Raw genomic sequence first — 23,811 nt, 5'->3', positions numbered from 1 at the left:
GGGTATTTTAATAATTAATTATTTGGAGTGGTAAAATTAAAAATTAATGAAGTTTAGGATGGCATTATTACAATTTCAAATTTTAGGATGGTATTTTTTAAATTTGAAGGTTTTGGAGTGGCAAATAAGCAATTTTCCCAAAAAAAAAAATACCTTTTGCATCTTTTTTATTCATTCCTCTCAACTACGATATTAGAGTTATGTGGGGACACAATTTTAGAAAATCATAAAAAGTTAAACTTGAACAAATTAACGGGTATATATATTTACTTGAACTTTGTTTAACATAAAACTCTTTATTAAACAAATTTGGATAATGTACAGATTGTAATTGGTAGCTAGGTAATCTGCTAAGTAAGATAACAACACAATTAAATTAAGAAGAAATGAAAATGAACCTTAAATTTTTATGTACCTTTGTAAAGAGTACTCGTGTTTACATTAGTACTGATCAGCCAGAGAAAGAACAGAAGAGGCAAAAGGATGAACACTGCTCCAGGAACTCCCCACTTATTGTTCATTTTCTCATTCCTTTCCATAATTTCATGTCCCATACTACTATATATACTAGCTAGCTCTATTGATCGATTTCACAATTTTAATTGTATATGGATAGCTAGGGATATTGCGATCTTAGTTGCAAATAAAGCTAGCTAGCTAGCTGGTGCCATTATTATATATATTAGGGCCGGGCATGAGAAAAATATTACAAATATATTATGGAATACTATATTTGTACCCATATATATATACACGTCGTGCAACTTACAACATAGGCATTATATAGCGCATAATTAAGTTTCTTTTTTTTTATTTTGTCAACTAGTTTGTCGTGCGTGCCAATTACTTAATTAATTTGTCGTGCGCAGAAAAGATATATTTTGTTGATTCCTTTTTAAACGCTCCTAATTAATTGCAACTGAATTATGTTATTGTTAGGTATATTAATAAGCTACCAACCGTACATCATCAGCTTAAATATAGTTTTTGCAAATATTTTGGTGGTTCCTAACGATATCATGACCAGTTTTGGAGGTTTATCCTTACAAAATAATCATTTTTTACCGAGGTTCTAAATAGCGATTATAGCGGCATAGCGGGGAGACCAAAAAAAATGCTATTGCGAATAGCGTAGCTATAGCGGAAGCTATCACACATAGCGATTTTCCCTTTTCAAACTTTATATTCTATATTTCTACTAATTATCAACATAATCAATATATTAGAGAATTGATGTAACAACTAAATGACAACTAATCTAAGTCTATACTTTTTATCAATTACGCAAATAAGAATGAAAAAAATCTAAAAAGTAACATTATTTAATAGTTTATACTTCATGGTATTACATATTATAATAGAAAAAGAGCAATTAATTTTATAAGGTAAATGAAGTCAATATACATATTTAAACATTTTATAATTATAATAATAATCAAAATCAACTTTCAATTGAAACGAACGATAATAATTTTACAAACGAATACTATAAAAAGAGTAATCAAAATGAATAATTAGTATTTGACTATTTCTCGATATAGAATGATAGAATAAATCACAAATAAAAATAGAAGCATATAATTTGGTTTAGTATACTTATCGTAGAAGACCATGTAGCATTAGAAATAAGAATAGAAGTACAGAAGTCCATATAAATTGCAAAAAAAAAAACCATGTAGCATAGCGCTAGCTATAGCGGATCTCATATAGCGGTAATAGCGGTCAGCTATTATAGCTATAGCGGTCGTAGCTGAGTTAGCGCAATTTTATCTCATATCTTAGCGTTTATGGTCCGGAAAAGCTATAGCTAGCTATTTAGAAGCCTGTTTTTTACTCTCGCTGATAAAATAAATTCTGGTAGATACGTTGGTTATGTGTTATTTATTTACTTGTGATAATTTCTGCATTTTAGTAAATAAGTGAATTTTACCGAAATTTCTTTAGTTATCATCTAAATATTTCAAAATTTTAACCTTACGATCATTTTTCCAAATTTTTTATAAATATCCAAAAAAATAATTAAATTTAAAAACCTGACCAAAGTTGCGCTGAATTTTGAAATTTTACCCAAACTGCAAAAAAAATTTGCGAAAAAAAAATGCGGTTTTGGAATTCCAAAACCAGCAATTAAAAAAAAACAAAAAGAAACCCGCAAAAAAATTTTGCGGTTCTAACTCTTTTCCATTTTTTTAAGATTTTTTTTATTTAAATAGAAATATTTATAATTTATTTATTTTTTGTATTGAAATATTATAAATATTTAATATATTTCTTTGAAAATAGATGGAATACTATATAATTTGATTTATTAGAAAGATTGCTATAATTAACCTGGATCAACATTTTTTTATGCCGGGTTTTTTGTGGCTATAAGAAAAATTAATATATTTCTTTATCTGTTATTGGAAAAAAAATGAAAATGTTTGGATTCTCAGTTATTGATCCCGGTTCAAAAGTCACTTCTAAGTAAATATAGAAAATATTGTCATCCTTCTAGTACATTTAATTTCTAAAAAATTGTATCTATTTTTGAAAAAAAAACAAAAAATTAAGTTATTTAATAATTGTTATTAAAAAGAATTCTCAAAATAGATACAACCTTTTATAAATTAAATGTACTAGAAGTATCATATTATTTTATGTATTACCTAGAAGTGACTTTTAAACCGTGATCAATAACTCAGAATCCAAGCATTTTTTATTTTTTTTCCAATAATTCATAAAGAAATGTATTAATTTTTCTTACAACTGCAAAAAAATCCGGCATGAAAGATGTTGATCCGAGTTATTTGTAGCAGTCTTTCTAATAAATCAAATTATATAGTATTTCATCTATTTTCAAAGAAATATATTTAATATTTCTAATATTTCAATACAAAAATAAATAAATTATATATATTTTTATTTAAATAAAAAAAATCTGAAAAAAATGGAAAAGATTTGGAACTGCCAAAAAAAATTTGCGGGTTTTCTTCCTTTTTTTTTAATCGTTGGTTTTAGAATTCCAAAACCACAAAAAAAATTTGTGGTTTTAGACTGAATTTCCGCAAAAAAAATTTGCGGTTTGGATAGATTTCAAAATCCAGTTCAACTTTGGTTAGTTTTTTAAATTTAATTATCTTTTTGGATATTTATAAAAAAAATCGGATCATTTTTCTCAAAATTCAAAATCTATCATCCTTGCAGTTTGAATCTACATACATGGACGCATTTTTTTTTCTTAAAATAGTTTTGCGCAGATTTAATCCCGTAATTTTTAAAAATATCATATTTGAAAAAAAAAAAAAACCAAACAACTACATTTTCTGAAAGATTCGAATTTTGACACAGCCGCATCCCCTAGGTGCGGCCACCTTTCTGCGGGCCGCATCTAGGGGATGCAGCCACCATTTTTTTTTGTCCAAATTGAACTGCCGCACAAGAAAGAAAATAAATAAATAAATAAATAAAATGGGCCGCATCCCCTAGATGCGGCCCGCAGAAAGGTGGCCGCACTAGGGGATGCGGCCGTGTCAAAATTCGAATTTTTCAAAAAACGTGATTTTTTTTGTTTCTTTTTTTTTAAGGGTATGGTATATTTAAAAATTTCGAGATTTAATATGTATGAAACCAATTTTACCTATGGATGTGTCTAATTTGTCCTAGGCAGACAGTATTATAATCCTCTCGGCAACAGATACATCGCAGGAGGAAGACAATACTTGAGATTCAGGAGACGATCCTTATCTTGGTTTAGAGGGGTCAGACCTCTCTAAGTACCTCAGAGATCGTGCAAATTTGGACGCAGCTGATGCAGCCTTTATGCAATCAATTGACCCCTCCACAAATTTTACTGGCTCCTCGATGGCCAGTTCAGCTGCTCCATTTTAGATGCCCTTTCATAATCTGTTTCTCTATGTCTTAGTTCTCAATTTGTGTAATATATGGTACTCTTTGACTTGGTGACTTTAGCTATTTCTGATCTAGTTTAGGTATCTCCTATTTGTTTCACAATTAGTGAGATCTATGTTAGTTTTTACTTTTTTTTGCTCTTTTTGGTATTAGCCTATAAGGCCCCTATTGTACACAAACATCCTTGTTTCTAATGAAACAGGTGGTAATATACTAGTTTTATCAACAACAAAAAAAATATGTATGAAACCATTTTTTTTTTTTTTTTGGAATGGAAAATGGTTCTGCGCAGATTCAATATGCATGCAACCAATTTCTTTTTAATAGTTAATTAATCTACGAACCATGGTATATTGGTATATAATGATAATAAATAAATAGGAAAATTTTAAAATATTAGTATGATGATAGATTAATATTTTGAGAAAAATATCGGTTTGGTTAAAATTTTGAAATATTAAGATGGTAACTAAAAAAATTTGGGTGAATCCTATCACAACAAGAATGAGACACCTTTCGCGAGGATACAAAAGTGACTTTTTGCGACGAACTACTCTCATTCTTCAGCTTTTTCTTTTTGCGACGGTACTTTTCGCGAGGGAGTACCGTCATAAATTTGTTTTTTCTCTCGCAAAAAGTATCTACATTGTTGTAGTGTATTTTGGAAATTTTGAGGAAATATAAGAATTGTTTTTGTACCTGCTGTTTGGAAATGAAATAAATTCCGACATAGTATAAAACAAAATTCGGTTGCTTAATTCAATAATAATTTAAATATATATATATATTTTTTAAGATGGATTAATGGAATTGGAATAATAAAGAAAACAAGAATGATGGAAAGTGGAATGAACCCTCAAAATTTGATTTTAGATCCGGACTGTTCGATGTTCTTCAGCACGAATATTATAGGGACTGGGTTCTGATTGGACGGTTCAGATCAAAACTCAAAATTCGAATTAATGCAGAGAATGCGGACTTAACTGCTGCCGCTGCTGCTAGTGTATTTATACTCGGGCGGGTACGGGTACCCCGGGTATACCCGTCTCGGGTACGGGTATACTCGGGTACAAGGGTATTCGGGTACAGGTATGGCGGATATAATTTTCAAAACCCATACCCTACCCATCCTATACCCTTACCCGTGTACCCTTGACGGGTAAGGCGGGTACGGGTATTTTATTTATTTTATTTTTTTTGCTGTTTTTTTGTTTTTGTTTTTTTGTTGGTTTTTTTTTGTTTTTTTCTGGTTTTTTCCTATTTTTTTCTGGTTTTTTTTGTTGGTTTGGGGGGAAAAAAATCAGATTTTTTGAATTTTGAAATGGGATGAACAGTGATCGGGTATACGGGTACGGGTAGTCGGGTACGGGTTTAGTCGGGTACGGGTTTAGTCGGGTACGGGTAAACTCGGGTAGGGTATGGTCGGGTATTGGTCCAAAATAACGGGTCCGGTCCGGTTTTTGCCCGTACCCGCGTACCCGAGTACCCGACTCATACCCGGGCTCGGGCACCGTGTTAGGTTTTCTAGGATTTGAGAAGAGGAAGAGAGAAAGAGACAGAGACAACTGAAAGTGATATTCTGATTAGACTTAGTTCTCTCTCATGACAAGAGACTACATATTAAAGATACAAAGCCCAATGGGCCCGAATAGCAATTTGGGTCAAAACATAAACATAACAATCTCCACCTTGAACCAAATTGCATCTAAAATAAACTAAAACATAAAGCAAATGCATAAAGCAAACATAAAGATACACTAGCAACATGCTAGAAACAAAACTAGCTCAAACTAGCTAGAAACAAACCGACACCAAACTTGAACAAAGCTTGAACTTTGCAATTGGAAGAGGCTTTGTGAGCATATCGGCCGGATTCGACTCGGTACCAATCTTCTTCACGGCAACCTTGCCTTCCGAGATCACATCTCGAACAAAATGGTACCTAATGTCAATGTGCTTCGTCTTCTCATGGTACATGCGGTCCTTGGTCAAATGTATCGCGCTTTGGTTGTCACAAAACACCGTAATAGGACCCTCGGAAGAAGACATCTCACCAACAAACGCCTTGAGCCAAATAGCCTCCTTAATAGCCTCGGTAATTGCCATGTATTCGGCCTCGGTACTTGAGAGTGCAACAGTGGCTTGAAGTGTAGACTTCCAACTAATTGCACAATCTCCAAGGGTAAAAACATAACCCGTCAAAGAACGCCTCTTGTCTAAATCACCCGCAAAATCCGCATCCACATAACCCGTTAGTGCCTTCCCATCACCAAACTCCAAACGAGCATCAAGAGTACCTCTCAAATAGCGGAAGATCCACTTCACCGCTTCCCAATGCCCTTTCCCGGGACAAGAGAGATATCTACTTACCACACTAACAGCTTGAGCAATGTCGGGTCGAGTACACACCATCAAGTACATGAGACTCCCGACTGCACTTGAATATGGAACATTTTCCATATATTTCTTCTCAGCATCAGATTTTGGGCTTAAAGCGGCCAAAAGCTTGAAATGTGCCGCAAGAGGTGTTGAAACAACCTTTGCTTTCTCCATGCCAAAACGGCGTAGCACTTTCTCGGCAAAACTCTTTTGTGAAAGAAACAGCTTTCTTTTGAACCTATCCCTTGTGATCTCCATCCCGAGAATCCTTTTGGCGGCCCCCAAATCTTTCATCTCAAATGCCGAACTTAATTGCTCTTTCAACCTCCTAACTTCTTTCAAGTTTGAGAATGCAATCAACATGTCATCCACATAGAGCAACAAGTAAACAAAATCCCCACCATCCAACTTCTTGAAATAGACACAACTATCATAATTGGAACGATGGAAATCAATACTCACCATAAATGAGTCAAATTTCTTGTACCATTGCCGCGGTGATTGCTTAAGGCCATAAAGGGACTTCTTCAAAAGACACACACGGTCCGTCTTTCCCGTAACCTCAAAACCCTCCGGTTGACTCATGTAAATTTGCTCTTCCAAATCACCATGCAAGAAGGCGGTTTTCACATCCATTTGCTCCAACTCCAAATCCTTCATTGCCACCAAAGAGAGCAAAACTCGAATGGAGGTATGCTTAACTACGGGAGAAAACACATCATTGAAATCCACACCTTGGACTTAACTATACCCTTTAGCCACAAGCCTTGCCTTGTATCGAAATTCCGCGGGATTTAAACCATCAATCTTCCTCTTAAACACCCACTTGCAACCCACAATCCTCTTACTACTAGGAGGCTTCACAAGAGACCAAGTCTCATTTTGTTGCAAGGATTGTAACTCTTCATTCATAGCAGCGACCCAATTAGCCGCATCCTTGGAAGAAATGGCTTCCTTGTAGGAAGATGGCTCACAATACTCCACATCCTCTGCAATCGCCAAACAATAAGCAAAGTCGGAGTATCCATACCTTGTAGGTGGTCGAATTTCTCTTCTAGCTCGATCCCTTGCCAATGCATATGGTTGTGCCTCTTCTTGGCCTTCATCTAAATTGGCATCATCATGTGAGATCGCATCATCACCTTCTTGGACCGGTTCCTCAAACTCCACCTTCTTCTCAACCTTCTCATTCTCCTTAATAGTCGGCTCGGGTGCAACATCATTTGCCTTCAACATTGCCGACTCATTGAAAATGACATCTCTAGAGATAAGGAACTTGGATGATTCAGGACACCACAATTTATATCCCTTCACATTTTCGGGATACCCAACAAAAACACACTTCTTTGATCTAGGCTCCAACTTTCCTTCATTCACATGTGCATAAGCGGGACAACCAAACACCCTCAAATTCGAATAATCGGCCGGCTTACCCGACCACACTTCTTCAGGTGTCTTCAACTCAATTGAAGTGGTAGGAGATCGATTCACCAAATAGCAAGATGTGTTAATGGCTTCCGCCCAAAACTCCTTACCTAAGCCCGCATTTGAAAGCATACTTCTAGACCTCTCAAGTAGTGTCCTATTCATCCTTTCTGCAACACCATTTTGCTGAGGAGTATAAACCACCGTCTTGTGCCGAACAATTCCTTCGGCCTTACAAAAGTTATCAAACTCACGGTTGCAAAACTCCAAACCATTATCGGTTCTCAACCTCTTAACTTTCCTCCCTGTTTGGTTCTCCAAAAGTGACTTCCATTCTTTGAAGGTGCGAAACACATCGCTTTTCTCTTTCAAGAAATAAACCCAAACCTTCCTTGAGAAATCATCAATGAAAGTAAGCATGTAACGAGAACCATTACCTTTAGAAGGCTCGCGAGAAGGTCCCCAAAGATCCGAATGGATATAGTCTAATGTTCCCTTGGTCGAATGAATGGCCGTGGAGAAGCTCAACCTCTTATGCTTGCCAAATACACAATGCTCACAAAACTCCAAGTTGCCCGTGTGCATTGGCCACACAACAAGCCTCTCTTGCTCAAAATGGTCATTCCTCGCTCACTCATATGCCCCAATCTCATATGCCACAACTTTGTAGCATCTGCATCCGAGATAGTACCCGAATGCGCAATGGCAGCTGAGCCCGTGACCGTGGAACCTTGTAGGAAATAAAGAGTTCCAATCCTCTTTGCCTTCATAATTGTGAGAGCCCCTTTAGAAACCCTAAGGACTCCACCTTCACTTTGGAACTTGCACCCCTTTTCCTCAAGAAACCCCAAAGAAATCAAATTCTTCGACAAATCAGGTATATGCCTCACACCCGTCAATCTTCGAACCTTTCCATCATGAAACTTAATTGTCACCGAACCAATTCCGGCAACCTTACACATGTTGTTGTTCCCCATGAGAACCTTACCATCCGTAGGCTCATAAGTCTCAAACCAATCTCTATTCGGAGTCATGTGTTGTGAAGCACCCGTATCCATCACCCAACAATGCTTGTCATCAACATTGGTGTCTACCACACAAAGAGTATCAACCGTGTCACACTCGGCCACATTGGCCTCTTCTGAAGAAGTACCTTTAGTATCCGCCTTTTGTTTATTTTTGAGCTTGAAACAATCGGCCTTAATGTGTCCCTTCTTCTTACAATAGTTACACACCAAATTATTGTGCCTAGACTTCGAACGGGTCCTCGTATCTTTCGAGTTTCGATCCCATGACCTACCTCGATCAACAACCAAACTAACACCTTGACTCCCTTTCTCATTATTGGTCATTTCACTATCAATGTGCAACTTGGCTTGCAAATTGCTCTTAACATCCTCAAGGGAAATCTTGTCTCTACTATAAATCAACATGTCTCTAAATGCCTTGTATGATGCGGGTAATGAGCACAATAACAAAAGCGCTTGGTCATCATCCTCCACCTTAACATCAATCTTACCCAAATCATTCAAAATAGATGCAAACTCTGAAATATGATCGGAAACTGATGTACCTTCAACCATGCGAAGGGTGTAGAGGCGCAATTTCAACCGCAACCGATTGGTGAGAGACTTCTTCATATAAATGTTCTCCAATTTCTCCCACAAATCCTTAGCAGTTTTCTCCGACAGGACCTCTTGCAATGTCGAATTGCTCAAACACAATTGGATAATGGAGAGTGCCTTATCATCCATAGTTCTCCACTTACTATCCGTCAATGCATCAATCAATTTATCTCGACCAAAAATGGCATCCTTAACGCCTTGGCTCGACAAAATAGCCACCATGCGTACTTGCCATAATGCAAAACTCGTCTTCCCATCATACTTCTCAATATCATACTTCGCAGACATATCCATTCAATTTCTTAAACACCCAATTCACAAATCTCCAAAATTTTCCCCAAAAATTAAATATCCAAAATCACCGAAACACCACTGAAGCAAAATTCTAATTCAATCAAAATTAGAACTACTAAGTACTCTTGACTTAATATATCAAAGTCAACTTAATTGTTTCGGAAATGGATAGAAAAATTTACAAAACTCACACGTGGCTGCAACAGAAACGATATATCAAACCCAGATTAATTGGGTCTTTGCGCGGCTCACTGAGTCGGTTCACAAAAGTGGAATCACGGTGTAGCAAACTAAGAAATTGAGACTCAGGAAATGAAATCGCCCAAATCTGATTCACTATCGCGGCTCACAGAAGCGTTCCGGGATGCAGCCAAAGGATATATCGCGGCTCTGCGGGATTTCTCAACGCGATTTGACTCACGACGAACGGATCTGACTGGAGAGGCGAAAATTGAAAACCTTACGGCAGCGGAATAGATCTGAACCCTGAAACTACCGATCGAACCGGCGGCGAGATGGCTCTGATACCAATTTGTTAGGTTTTCTAGGATTTGAGAAGAGGAAGAGAGAAAGAGACAGAGACAACTGAAAGTGATATTCTGATTAGACTTAGTTCTCTCTCATGACAAGAGACTACATATTAAAGATACAAAGCCCAATGGGCCCGAATAGCAATTTGGGTCAAAACATAACACACCGGTACCCCAGGCGGCGGGTACGGGCGGGTACGGACGGATACGGGCGGGTATACCCGACCCAGATTTTTGCCAAACTCTAGCTGCTGCCTAGTGCTTCGGAGCAGTTATAGCTTCATGCAGCACATGAACCATCAGCAACGCTGTTTTGATTCTATAGTCTGTGCTCTGTATTATGCTAAAACTGCTCTGTTAGAATATTCACCCCCAAGTGCCTCCTTGAAATAGAAAGGGTTTGAATAGGAGCGCTGGTTTTGATGTGTTACCAATTCTTTTTTTATCATTCATATTCTTATGCGCAGCTCATTTCATTTGTTAGATCTAGTTTTAGGGTTTTCAATTGATTGGATTATGTATTGGTTTATATTTGGGCCGCCTGCATCGGCCCAGTCAACGGGCCGAGTTCCAGAGTCAGTTCAGAAATAGGCTCCAAGAAAGAAAGAAAATAGCTTTTAGCATCTACTCAAGATATCAGTTCTTCCATATGTATATCTACTAAATTTAAGATTTTAATATTAAGAGCAAAATTAAGGCTGAGAGGTGGAGCAAGGTCGAGAAGGTCGGAAGGGGCAAAATGGTCTCAAATTTTGTCTCCTCTCCTGATCTCTTCTTCTCTTTTAGCCTCTGCATTATTCCTTCCACTTACTGTGCTGAACTGCCAAATAAATATTTAATTATTTTGATTTGATAATCTTCCTTACATTAATCTTAAAATTAGAAAGCAAGTTGCAGTCCTAATTAATTTTGTTTTGAACACTTCCAGTTCCAGTCCAGCTGCTGATATAAGGTATATATATAACGCTCCTAATTAATTAATTAATTAATTAATTAGCTATGGACAGGAAGTGTGAAGGTGTGATCCTTTTAAAATTAAACCAAAACAAGAAGGTAAGCTCAGTTCATCTCAAAAAAGGTTACATGGCATGGCATCGTAATATGGGATAAATCGAGCACCAATTCGAGCACAATTGTAGCCTAAATCACCAAAACAGCAATTTAATTTGGGCTAAATCCACAGAGAAATCGTCAACTAAATATGCCAAAATTAAGGATGATTTCTCTTCTCTTCTCTTCGTAAAGAACCAGGCCAATTGCTAGCAGAAGCAAAGAGAAATGGGTACCATTACCATTTACCAAAGAAGAAGGAAATCAATCTGCTCTCTAGTTGTACGCGACGCAACACGACACGACACGGTAGAAAGATAGAAAGGGAAATGGCAGGGAAGGGAAGAAGAAAAGAGAGAGAGAGAGAGAGGCGTGCGTCTGAATTAGCCGCAGAAAATCAACCAACCACTGTGACCGTCCGATTTTTTTACTTTTGATCCAAACCGTCCGATCTGATCTAACACTAATATATATATATGCATGGTAAATACAAATACATGCAGTACATAAATTTAGTATAAAATTAAATGATCAAAAAAAATATAAAAGTTAATTTTAATATGTTTCATTTTTTTTATAGTTGACTGTATACTAAAATAAATAAAAATTTGTATAAATTTGATATGTACACACACCACTTCTATAATAAATCAGTTTAATGATTTAAATAAAAATTATGACTTAAAAGATGTGTCGTGTCATAATCAAAATCACAAGAAATATCCATAGCACGTTAATTATATTGTGATAAAGTCAAATTCTAACCAAAAGTGATATAATTAATCATGCTTGGTCAAGTTTAATTACTTTTAAATTATTTTTTTTAATTTAAAATTTGTTTAAAGACTACAAAATCAGAAAAGTTTTATGTGCAAAAACAAGCAATCCTAATTGATGCTAGTAAATATTTGTAAAGAGAGTTAGCTCAGCTAGCTACTGTAGTTTTCTTAGGTTACAAAAAATCAGAAAATACAATAAAAACATTAAATATGAAATATTATAAAATAAAGAGAGAGAGAGAGAGAGAGAGAGAGAGAGAATAGGTGAGTAGGAACTAGGAAAGCTCCGATCTCTCTCGGCTCAAGCGGGGCGATATACACCGAGACCATGCCGGGACCAGGAGCTCACATGATGTACACACTGACGGTGGGGTCAGCACTGGCAAGGGTAACACGTGGTAGGTTCAGTCCCCACCACTGCCTGGTCTACGCATTAAATGCCTTCCTTGGTCCCGACCTCGGTTCCTTCGCTGAGTGGCTTTCCTCCGTGCTCGGCGTCGGTCGAGACCTTGGCTCTACCTTCATGCACCTGGTCCACGATCCATTTTGGTACACCGTGCTCCTCGGTTTTCCCCTTTGTGTATTATATTCCTGGGTTTCTGGTACGCTGCTTCGTTCAGGCTTTCTCGATTCTCTCTCTTTGGTAAATTAAATTATGAAACCCACCTTCAAGTTCAAGTTCAAATTATTATATTGTTACCTTCATATAATAATTACTTACTGGTAATAGAAAGTTGCAAGTTGAAACAGATGCAGTGTTTTCTTTTTCTTTTTTTTGAGGGTGAGTTGGCAATTGCCATCTCACATTTTTCATTGATAAAAAAGTATTTACAAAGATGCAGTGTTTTCATACAAGAACTAAGCAATTGTGATAAATAATTAATGTAATTTTCTAATTTGGGAAATTAAGACTGTTTGGCTGATTTTTGTGTCAGGTTCCATTAAACAGGAAGCAGTGTTTGTTTCTGGTATCAGCTGGATCTCTCTCCCATTTCTTCTTGGATCACTTATTTGAGGTAAATTATTTTTTATTTTCCTTTTTCTATCAGAAAACTGGAAATTAAGCAATTTGCTTCAATTTTAGTACCCAAATCCCATATTTGCTATTATTCCCCAGTTTTATTGTTTGTGTGAATTGGGGGTGTCAATGGGTACAAAACAGGTCGGGTGGAAACATTTTCATATCCGTACCCGTTAAGTTAACGAAAAATAAAAACATTTCTTATAGAATACGGTACATGTTGGATAAACTGTTAAAGGGATGCCATTGAATAAATATATGTGTCATGAATAAAACTATATCATATTAACGAAAAAAAATTACCGTGCGTAATGGGTACGAAATAGTCTATACCCGTTATGTTTACGAAGTAGTCTATATCCGTATCCTTACATGTTATGTTAACAAAAAAAGTCTTTGCCCTTACCCGTACCCAATAATTTAACCAAAAAAAAAAACTTACCGTACTGTCTTATCAAATATGATACAGATCGGGTAAACGGATAAAAGAGTACCATTGACATCCCTTAGTGTGAATCTCTACTGGTACTGGCTGTGTACCAATATATATATATGTATATGTACCTTTCTCTTTGTTCTCTGGAACTCTCTCCTCTAATTCTATCTCAAGTTCTCTGATTGTGGCTTAGCCAAATAATTTTTGTAATAATGAATGGTGCTAGGATGACTCTAAGAGATTGTGTGAGATGAACAAGCCGGCACTATAATATCAGTGTCTTTGTTTCTTCTATCTAATCTAATTATACAAAGTAGTTATTAATTATTTGTAATCTGATGGTTCAAACCGAACCGGCAGGAAAATGGGCATTCAAAAATGTACAAGTGGATATTGAGTACCGGTTGGTGGAAGGGATCTGCACCGATTGATGCTGATTCGGTATTTGTTATTGGGTTTCTTTGCACCTCTCTCTTGGCTGGTTTTGTCTACATAAACCGGTACGTAACGCTCTCTTACTTAATTTTGATGCTTTACAAAAGCTGATAATGGATTTGTCAATTTTTTTATGTGCAAATTATGTTACGCAGTGTTAACAACAGGAAATCTCTGAATTCAAAATCAAACCAATCGTTGCTCCTAATTTCGGGGGTAGCAACTCTATACTGCATGTGGTGCGCTTTTCAAATTTACTTGCGGGACCCACCTCGGCCGGCCATAGGAGAAGAGGCTGATCTCGGTGTAATCATTTTTCTGACTATTTATTTCTTCCTCCCGCACGGTCTTTGTATTTTGTCCATGAACCAAAAAGAACTCGTCCAAGCATCAAATCAGCTACCGCTTTAATTAGAACAATTTTTGGATAAATTAGTGGTTTGATTGTTGTGCCTTTGCTTAATTGATGTCAAGTTCTGAACTGGTAAAAATTACAAACAATAAATAAAAGAAGAAAAAATGGTGGTGTTATCTGTTATGTACCTGGGGAACAGGTGGAAGAAAACAAAACTGAGTACATTTTCAAAAGGAATACTGTACCGTACCGTATTGCAAACTGGCACGAACTTTTTAAATTATAAAATTGCAAATTGTTAATTTTTAAATTGGAAGAAGCTAGAATCCACACAGCCCACAACAAAAAAGATCTGAGAAAAGATAATTAATTAATTAAGAAGATCATAATATATATCCCCCACGATCGATTATGATTCCAAATTAAAGCACATAATTAATTAAGTTTTGTTTGATTGAATGAATGAATGTGATAACACCAAGACAACATATATATATAGTTTAATAGATAAAGGAATTGGTAAAGGCTAAAGTAAAATATCTTGCCTTTATTTGATATAAATTTAGTGCGTAAGTGGGTATACCAAACCATGGCTGAGGATGCATGTAAGATGGCACAAACAAGTTAAGCTAGCTAGCTGTAAACTGTGTTCAAAAGATCCATGTTGGTTTTAAACAACTAATTAAAGTGAGACAGCTAATTAGTTGCATTAATTAATTAAACTAACGGTACTGCATGGAAAAGGTCTTCTTGATCTCTTGTGCTTTACATTTCAGCACCACTCGAGTTGTTAATTTCTGTTGTCATAATGCATGTATTCTTCTATTTTGCTTCAAAGAAATTCACCCTTCTATACTATCTTCTATCTTCTATCTTTTTGTGTATCGATACAATTAGATTTTCATATTGTACAAAAAAATGATAAACAATAAAATTGTAATTATTCTTCCAATTTACTTCAATGAAATTCAACCTTCAAATATCACCCTTCTATATATAATATCTTCTATCTTTCTGTTAATAAATGTAGCTAGTCAATAATTATGGACCATCAAAAACAGTGATTTTGAAAAATTCTAAAAAAATAATAAAAAATTTCCAAAAAAATATAAAATTTGGTCTCCAAGTACAATTTAATATGGATATCAATTTGAACGGTTCGGATTGACATTTTGAACTTTGAAATTAAAAGTATGAGTGGAAATTAAAATACCTATTTTAATTTGCAAAGTATGATAACCTTACTTTATATATAATCATAATGTTTTCTTCTATTTTGCTTCAAAGAAATTTAACCTTCAAATATCACCCTTCTATATATATAATATCTTCGGGAAAATTGGTTATTTGCCACTCCAAAACCTTCAAATTAGAAAAATGTCACTCCAAAATTAGAATTTATCAAAATGCCACTCTAAACTTAGAAAATTCAGAATTTTGCCACTCTAAATTATTAATGACCAAATTACCCTCCCCATCTCTTCTTCTCCATTTTCTTCTTCTCCTCTGCCTCCCTGGTGGTTCTGTCCCTCCACTCTAATTCAAAATTAATGGATCTGACAATGATAAACGACGATGTAATTGAGAGATCAAGAGACGGAAGTGGTGAATTTCAGAGAATAGAGGACGACAATATATAGCAATTAGCGAGAATAATGAGGAAGAGATAGAATCTCAAAATCGTTTAATTAATATCATAATTGATACTGTACAATGCATCTTTTATTTATAGCGATGCGAATCATGCGATTACAATTGAAACTATTTAATCTGATCAAGTAAGCAAACTAATGAGATTAGACACCTCAGCTGCAGTTTATCAATCCGTGCCAAATCAGATTAATTGTTTATTCCATTCGTCTTCAGTCGAGATGGCGTTGGAGCAATCCAGTCAGTTGCTTTCAGTTATTGCGCTTGGTCCCACTTGTAAGTCTCCGACAATACTACTGCTATGCTAATGCTGGTTCGTTAGTATATTTACTCTGACGAGCAGGGTCCCGTATCGCAGAGAGTCACTACTTGGTTTAATATTGCCTGCCCTGGCGTTTTGCCACCGCATTGCCCGTTGCTGCTTCTCCTTCGTTTCATTGTTTGACCGAATCACTGCAGACTACGAAGGAGAAGAAGAGATGCGGAGGGTAATTTGGTCATTAATAATTTAGAGTGGCAAAATTCTGAATTTTCTAAGTTTAGAGTGGCATTTTGATGAATTCTAATTTTAGAGTGGCATTTTTCTAATTTTAAGGTTTTGGAATGGCAAATAACCAATTTCCCCAATATCTTCTATCTTTTTGTCAAAAAATGTAGCTAGTCAATAATTTATTTTACTATATAATGTTTGTGATTCTTAGTCGATCCATTAAAAGAGTAAAGCTAATGTGCACTATGTACATCAACAAGGTTTTGTGAGTATAACTTCAAAATCTATTTAATTAACTTCAAACGATTAATCTAAACTGTTAAAACTGATCTTTCAAACGATGAATCTAAACTGTTAAAATTGATCTACTTGACAAGTGATGCGTGTCCATGCAAAAAATTTTAAAATTTCAAATTTATTTAGTATAAAGTTAACGGTCAAAAGAAATGAAGGTGTATAATTAAGTTATTTTAATGCCTTCTTGATGAGCATAGTGCACACCACCTTTACTCCCATTAAAATATTAAATTGCTGAGAGCTTAACATTTCCATTAATTTGCTATATATATATATTAAGAGGAGGGATCGGATCCACTTACAACATTTGTAAGTTACAATATCTTATAACAATTTGGTTTTGCAATTTTAAAAGTCCAAACAATCGATTCAAACCGTTCAACATGATCTCTATATTAAAATGTGTTAGGAAATCATATTTTTCATTTTTTTTTTACTATTTATTAAGTATTTTATTAAATGCTATTTTTAAACAATTTTGAACCATCGAAAAATAATAGTTTAGTTTTGTAAAATACTTAATAAATAGTAAAAACAATTCAAAAAAAAATATTGTATGTGATCCCTCCTCATATTAATTAGGTATGGAAGGAATGATTGACAAGTGTATTTATTTTGATCGCCAAGGCAAAGTACAGAATAATTATCAAAATCCAAAAAGAAAAAAAGTATTACAGAGATATCACATTATCACTATAAGTTTGATAGCTTGTGTATCAATACAATTAGGTTGTAATAAAAATGAATTATAAATTTTTCAAATCGCTTAATGGATGGTTTCCATATTGTACAAGAAAATAATTAACAATTTATCTAAATCATAAAATATATATTTGTAATTATTTTTTAAAAACCAGGCAGAGGCTGCCAGACGATACATATATATTTTTGCAAAACCAGGTGATCATAAAATCGCTTGATGGATGCATGGTTTTACATATTGTACAAAAAATAAAAATAAAATGATAAACTACTTATATGAATCATAAAATATGTTTTTTGTAATGTTAATTTTTTATTTTGATATAATGTTAATCATGACTTTTATGCATGATTAATTGCTTACTAAAAATAACCACCACCGCTAGCTACTTATAACTAGAGTATTTGACATGACTGTATATATATATAGAGAGAGAGAGAGAGAGAATGGCTAAGCTCAAATCGTTTGTTTCTGGGCTCAGGAACAAACGATTGGGTTCTCCAATTTCCGAAGTTCAAACGGCTGATCCAAACCGTTAGATGTTTAATCTATATTAAAATGTGCTTGGAGACAAAATTTTATATTTTTTGGAATTTTTTTACTATTTATTAAGAGAGTTTGAAAGTTGCTGTTTTTATTAAAATTCTGCACCATAAAAAAACAGCGACTTTCAAACCCTCTTAATAAATAGTTAAAAAATTTCAAAAAATATAAAATTTTGTCTCCAAGCACATTTTAATATAGATTAAACATCTAACGGTTTGGATCGGCCGTTTGAACTTCGGAAATTGGAGAACCCAATCGTTTGTTCCTGAGCCCAAGAACAAACGATTTGAGCTTAGCCACTCTATATATATATATATATATATATATATATAGAGGTGGGCTACGGTGAGTTGCGAAGTAAAGCGACTATTTTACTTCACGCTCATATTTTGCGATTTTAAAGTTCAAAATGTCGATCCGAACCATTCATCTTGTTCTCCATATTAAAATGTGCTTGGAGACCAAATTTTATATTTTTTGGAATTTTTATACTATTTATTAAGCAATTTTGAAAGTCGCTGATCTGATGGTCCAGAAAATTTTACTGCTTTTTACTGTTCACAGCAAAACAGCAATTTTCAAAAATGCTTAATAAATAGTAAAAAAATTCTAAAAAATGTAAAATTTGGTATCCAAGCACATTTCAATATGGATTAAACATCTAACGGTTCAGATCGGTCGTTTGGACTTTCAAAATAAAAATACGGCGTGAAGTAGAAACGCGTTTTACTTCGCAACTCACCGTAGCCCACCTCTATATATATAGAGAGAGAGAGATAGGCTAATATCAAAATGTTTGCACCAACCCCTCCCGTGCAACCAAGTCATTTTCCGATTTGCAAAGTCCAAACGACCGATCCGAACCGTTAGATGTTTAATCCATATTGAAATGTGCTTGGAGACCAAATTTTACATTTTTTGGAATTTTTTTGCTATTTATTAAGATGGTTTGAAAATCGCTGTTTTTATTAAAATTCTGCACCACTGGAAAACAGCGATTTCAAACCATCTTAATAAATAGCAAAAAAATTTCAAAAAATGTAAAATTTGGTCTCCAAGCACATTTCAATATGGATTAAACATCTAACGATTCGGATCGATCGTTTGGACTTTGCAAATCGGAAAATGACTTGGTTGCACGGGAAGGGTTGGTGCAAACGTTTTGATATTAGCCTATCTATATATATAGAGAGAGAGAGAGAGAATGGCTAATATCAAAATGTTTGCACCACGCCTCCCGTGCAACCAAGTCATTTTCTAATTTTTAAAGTCCAAATGATAAATCTAAACCGTTAGATGTGTTCTCCATATTAAAATGTGCTTGGAGACAAAATTTTACATTTTTTGGAATTTTTTTACTATTTATTAAGCCACTTTGAAAATCGCTGATCCAACGGTGGCTTCTAATTTTACTGTTCCAAACAGCCACCGTTGGATCAGCGATTTTCAAAGTGGCTTAATAAATAGTAAAAAAATTCCAAAAAATGTAAAATTTGGTCTCCAAGCACTTTTTAATATGGAGAACACATCTAACGGTTTAGATTTATCATTTGGACTTTAAAAATAGGAAAATGACTTGGTTGCACGGGAGGCGTGATGCAAACGTTTTGATATTAGCCACTCTATATATATATATATATATATATATATATATAAATAGAGCGGGAAAAATGGCACGGCAGAGCTGGCTCCGTCATCGAACGACACAGTTACAATAAGAAATAATGGCATGACACGTCTCTTGGTTACATGTCGTGACTCGCGTATTCCGTGCCGTGGTCATCTTTACAAAACTTGGCATGGCACGTTATGCGAAAGATCTAGTTATGACACGGCACGTGGTCATACGAGTCACATGTAATTATAATTGTTAGATATTGACTAAATGGTGAATCTTAAATAAACTAACATATATTATGATCAAATGATCATGCGAGTCACGTTTAGACACGGCGTGACTCGCGTGGCATATCCATTCGTGTATCATGATCATCCCTTGATATTTTAATCACGGCATGGCACGTGAAAAATTAACTTAGTCATAGCATGGCTGGAACGAGACCAAAGTTACGGCATGTTAATCACAGCACGGCACGACACGTTTTTTCCACTATATATCAAGCATGGAGTGACAAAATTAAGCATTAACATATTTATGTTAAAAAATCAGTAATTAACATGCATGAAGTAAAATTTATTTTAAATTAGTCCATACTAAATAAAAGTTTTACAAAATCAACAAAAAGAACAATTTAGTTGAAATCAATTGAACTAGATCTGACAAAACAAAACGGTGAGAAATGCATTATTTAATGCCTTGGTAGTGGAAGCATCATTCTCATAATTTTTAAGCTTATGGAGACAAGTTTGGCATATGCATGCCAAACCAACTATACTGCTAGCTAATCTCTCTCTCTCTCACTCTTCCCCAAATCCAGAGAGAGAGAGAGAGAGAGAGGGGTATGTTAATCATCAATCATTGGTTGAAGCTCTAAATTAATTAAAGAAAGTTGAGGGCTGTAAACCACTCAGGCTATGCAAAGAGAAAGAGGATTCTCCTTGAGCCTTACTATTTATCATGTCATCAAATCTGAGCCGTTGGTTCCTCTAGCTGCGTTTTTATTTCTTAATTTATCCTTGCATGGCATCTTCTGCTAGGGTTAATTTAGCACTTTAGGTGTTCCTGCATGCACTCTATAAATGAACACCCCTTCTCTGCCTCTCTCTCCAAATTAAAACCACAGTAAGTGGTGAACAGGAGAAGATCTAAATTAATTAAGTCTCTCTCTCTGTACATATCTATATATATATATAATCAATTAAATAGATCACTTCAGTACAACAATGGGAAGAAAATCTATCTTCTCCCTTTGTTTTAGCTTTTCGAAGAAGTCGAGCTACTATGAGGATGATTACTCTCCACGGTACGTTAGAAAGATACGGCCGAGTGATGAAGATCGAGGCTATTATGTCGGTGAACCAGATGTTGATCGAAGGGCATCCGCTTTCATTGCGCGTTTCTACGAATCCCGGTGAATGGTTAATTTAGATCGATCAATGAATTAAGATATCACATGCATGAAGCTTGCAGTCCTAGCTAGCTAGCTAGTAATCTTGCATGTCTTTGGTATTATTATCTATATCTATATTCATCGAATTGTATTTGCATATATATATATATATATGCTTCAATGCTCTTCTGATATATATGTTTATGTGCATGTATTAATAATTTGTTCTTAATTTTTCTGGGGAGGGAATTGGAATTAATTATTAAAGTACTGTTTTATTTTGAGGGAATTTAGAATATATATGTTATGAATTGCTTATGTATTTTAACGATCAATCAGGACGAACTATTGGATTAAAATTAAATTGCTGTAATGAAATTGTTGCAAATAATAATGCTATTTCATTTGTTAATTTCTTTGATTGCATGATCGATGTGATCGATGCAATGCTACATATGTTTCTCTTGTTCAGTTGAGGTTGAGATGACAATATTTTATATATGGATGCATTTCGTCTCTCGTTAATTAATTAGTTAATTTGCTTCAACGATCCATGAAACCAAAGAATTATATATAATTAAGTTTGTACAAGACATTCTCATTAATTAATTCATGATCTGTGCAAGAAGAGAAAATGTTTTAAATATTAGAGAAATTTATATGTGTGTGTTTGTGTGTGTGTGTGTAGCATGCAATATAGGACTATATATATATTTATACAGGCTAGCTAGCTAAGCTTGACTATATATATATGGAGAGTGGCTAATATCAAACGTTTGCACCACATCTCCTGTGCAACCAAGTCATTTTCCGATTTTTAAAGTCCAAATGATCGATCCGAACCGTTAGATGTGTTATCCATATTAAAATGTGCTTGAAGACCAAATTTTACATTTTTTTGATATTTTTTTACTATTTATTAAGCCACTTTAAAAATCGCTGATTCAACGGTAGCTTCTGATTTTACTGTTTGATTAAGCCACCGTTGGATCAGCGATTTTCAAAGTGGCTTAATAAATAGTAAAAAAAATCCAAAAAATATAAAATTTGGTCTACAAGCACATTTTAATATGTAGAACACATCTAATGGTTCGGATCGATCATTTAGACTTTAAAAATTGGAAAATGACTTAGTTGCACGGGAGGCATGGTGCAAACGTTTTGATATTAGCCACACACTCTCTCTCTCTCTATATATATATATATATATATATATATATATATATATATATATATATATATATATATATATTGTTCTAAAAACATTCCCTCAAGGCCTCAACCCAGACATGTGCCAGGGTAAAATAATTTCAAGCTTGCTTCTTTGCGTAAATATGTATATAACAAGATTTCCGACATATATAGCCGTATTATTTGCGAATAATTAATTTGTCTGAGTACTTACAGATTTTGACAGATAACCAATTTATACCCATATTATTTGTGGGTAACGAACCTTTTATATATTTAATTTTTTTTTGAGAAATATCTCTCTTAGGTGTAAGGTTTGCAGTAATTAATTAGAATCCATATATACTTGTATTATAATCAAAAAGGGATATCCATATTTATCCAAAATAAAGGGTGAATTACATGTATACCCCTCAAAAACTTCAACATTATGTAATTTCTCCCTCAAAAGTTTGTAATATCATATTTACCCTTCTAAACTTTAAAAAGTCACAAATATATCCATTTTATTTTCTTTTCTATTAAAACCCTTTTTAGATTAACAAAATACTCATTTTACAATTTATTAAAAAAAGAATAAAATATGTAGCGTGTTTCAGAAAAATTCCACTCATTTAAATGGACTGGTTTCTGATGACAAATGAGTAATTTCTCTACTTCTAATGCTTACACGGTGACATCTAGATATATGCTTGTCAGAAGTAGAGAAATTACTCCCTTATCCTCAAAAACCAACCAATTAAAAGACAATCATTTTTTTAAACATGCTACATATTTTTTTTGTAAAGGGTAAAATGGGTATTTTATGAATTTAAAATGAGTTTTAATAGAAAAGACAATAAAATGGAGAAATTTGTGAGCTCTTGAAATTTAGAAGGGTAAACATGATATTATGATTTTTTTTTCTTTTACCAAAAGAATCAAAAAATTTAAATATATTATACCCCAAAAAATAATAAATCAAATAACCATGTTTTTTGAAAAATTCGAATTTTAACACGGCCGCATCTCCTAGATACGGCCACCTTTCTGGGGGCTACAACTAGGGGATGCGGACCATTTCTAGGTGGCTGCATCTAGGGACTGAGCCCCCCCCCCCCCCCCCCCCCCCCCCTCCTTTTTTTCTCTTCTCTTTTTCCTTCCCCTGCACGAGAAAAAGAAAATGAAAAGGAGGGGGGGGGGGGAGGAGCATAGCCCCTAGATGCGAAGGTGGCCGCATCTAGGGGATGCGGCCGTATCAAAATTTGAATTTTTTAGAAAATATAGTTATTTAGTTTATTATTTTTTGGAGTATAGTATTTTTAAAAATTACGGTCAAAAGAAGTCGGAACCAACAAAGGAATGAGTAGGTGACCCCCTTTTGGAAACCAAAATAGAAAAATATCTTCATTTAGGGGGGGGGGGGGGGGGGGGGGGGCATTTATTTAATTTAATCCTTGTACTTCCCAGCGTACGTACATAATTCTTAGTCTCTAAGCTATACGTACAACACTTCATGCTAGCTTTCTACAAATAAAATGTATACTCTTCCTTTTATTTATTCTCTCTTTTTGTCAGCACTTTCCAGCCTTTATAATCATTTGAACTCTTATCTCTTTATCTTACCATAATTTGTTTTAGTGGAGGGTTCAAATATCTCCATTTTTTGTGCCTTCATCGTGCCTTTATTTTTAAAAACTTTAATAACTAAAAATTTGAAACTT

The 23,811-nt window shown here is 34.6% G+C and overlaps 1 protein-coding gene across 1 annotated transcript; it reads left to right on the top strand.

The window, feature by feature from the left end:
• Positions 1-12,197: 12,197 nt before the first annotated feature.
• LOC144560769 (uncharacterized) lies at positions 12,198-14,285 on the top strand. Its single transcript, XM_078310018.1, has 4 exons — positions 12,198-12,616; positions 12,909-12,989; positions 13,791-13,930; positions 14,021-14,285. Exons 1-4 carry the CDS (start codon positions 12,302-12,304, stop codon positions 14,274-14,276), a joined length of 792 nt encoding a protein of 263 aa, XP_078166144.1. The 5' UTR covers positions 12,198-12,301; the 3' UTR covers positions 14,277-14,285.
• Positions 14,286-23,811: the final 9,526 nt, after the last annotated feature.

The sequence above is a fragment of the Carex rostrata genome, chromosome 10 (assembly GCF_964058835.1).
Source record: "Carex rostrata chromosome 10, lpCarRost1.2, whole genome shotgun sequence".
NCBI lineage: Eukaryota > Viridiplantae > Streptophyta > Magnoliopsida > Poales > Cyperaceae > Carex > Carex rostrata.
Note: the sequence above shows the minus strand (reverse complement) of the source record. Positions and strands in the feature narration are given on the sequence as shown.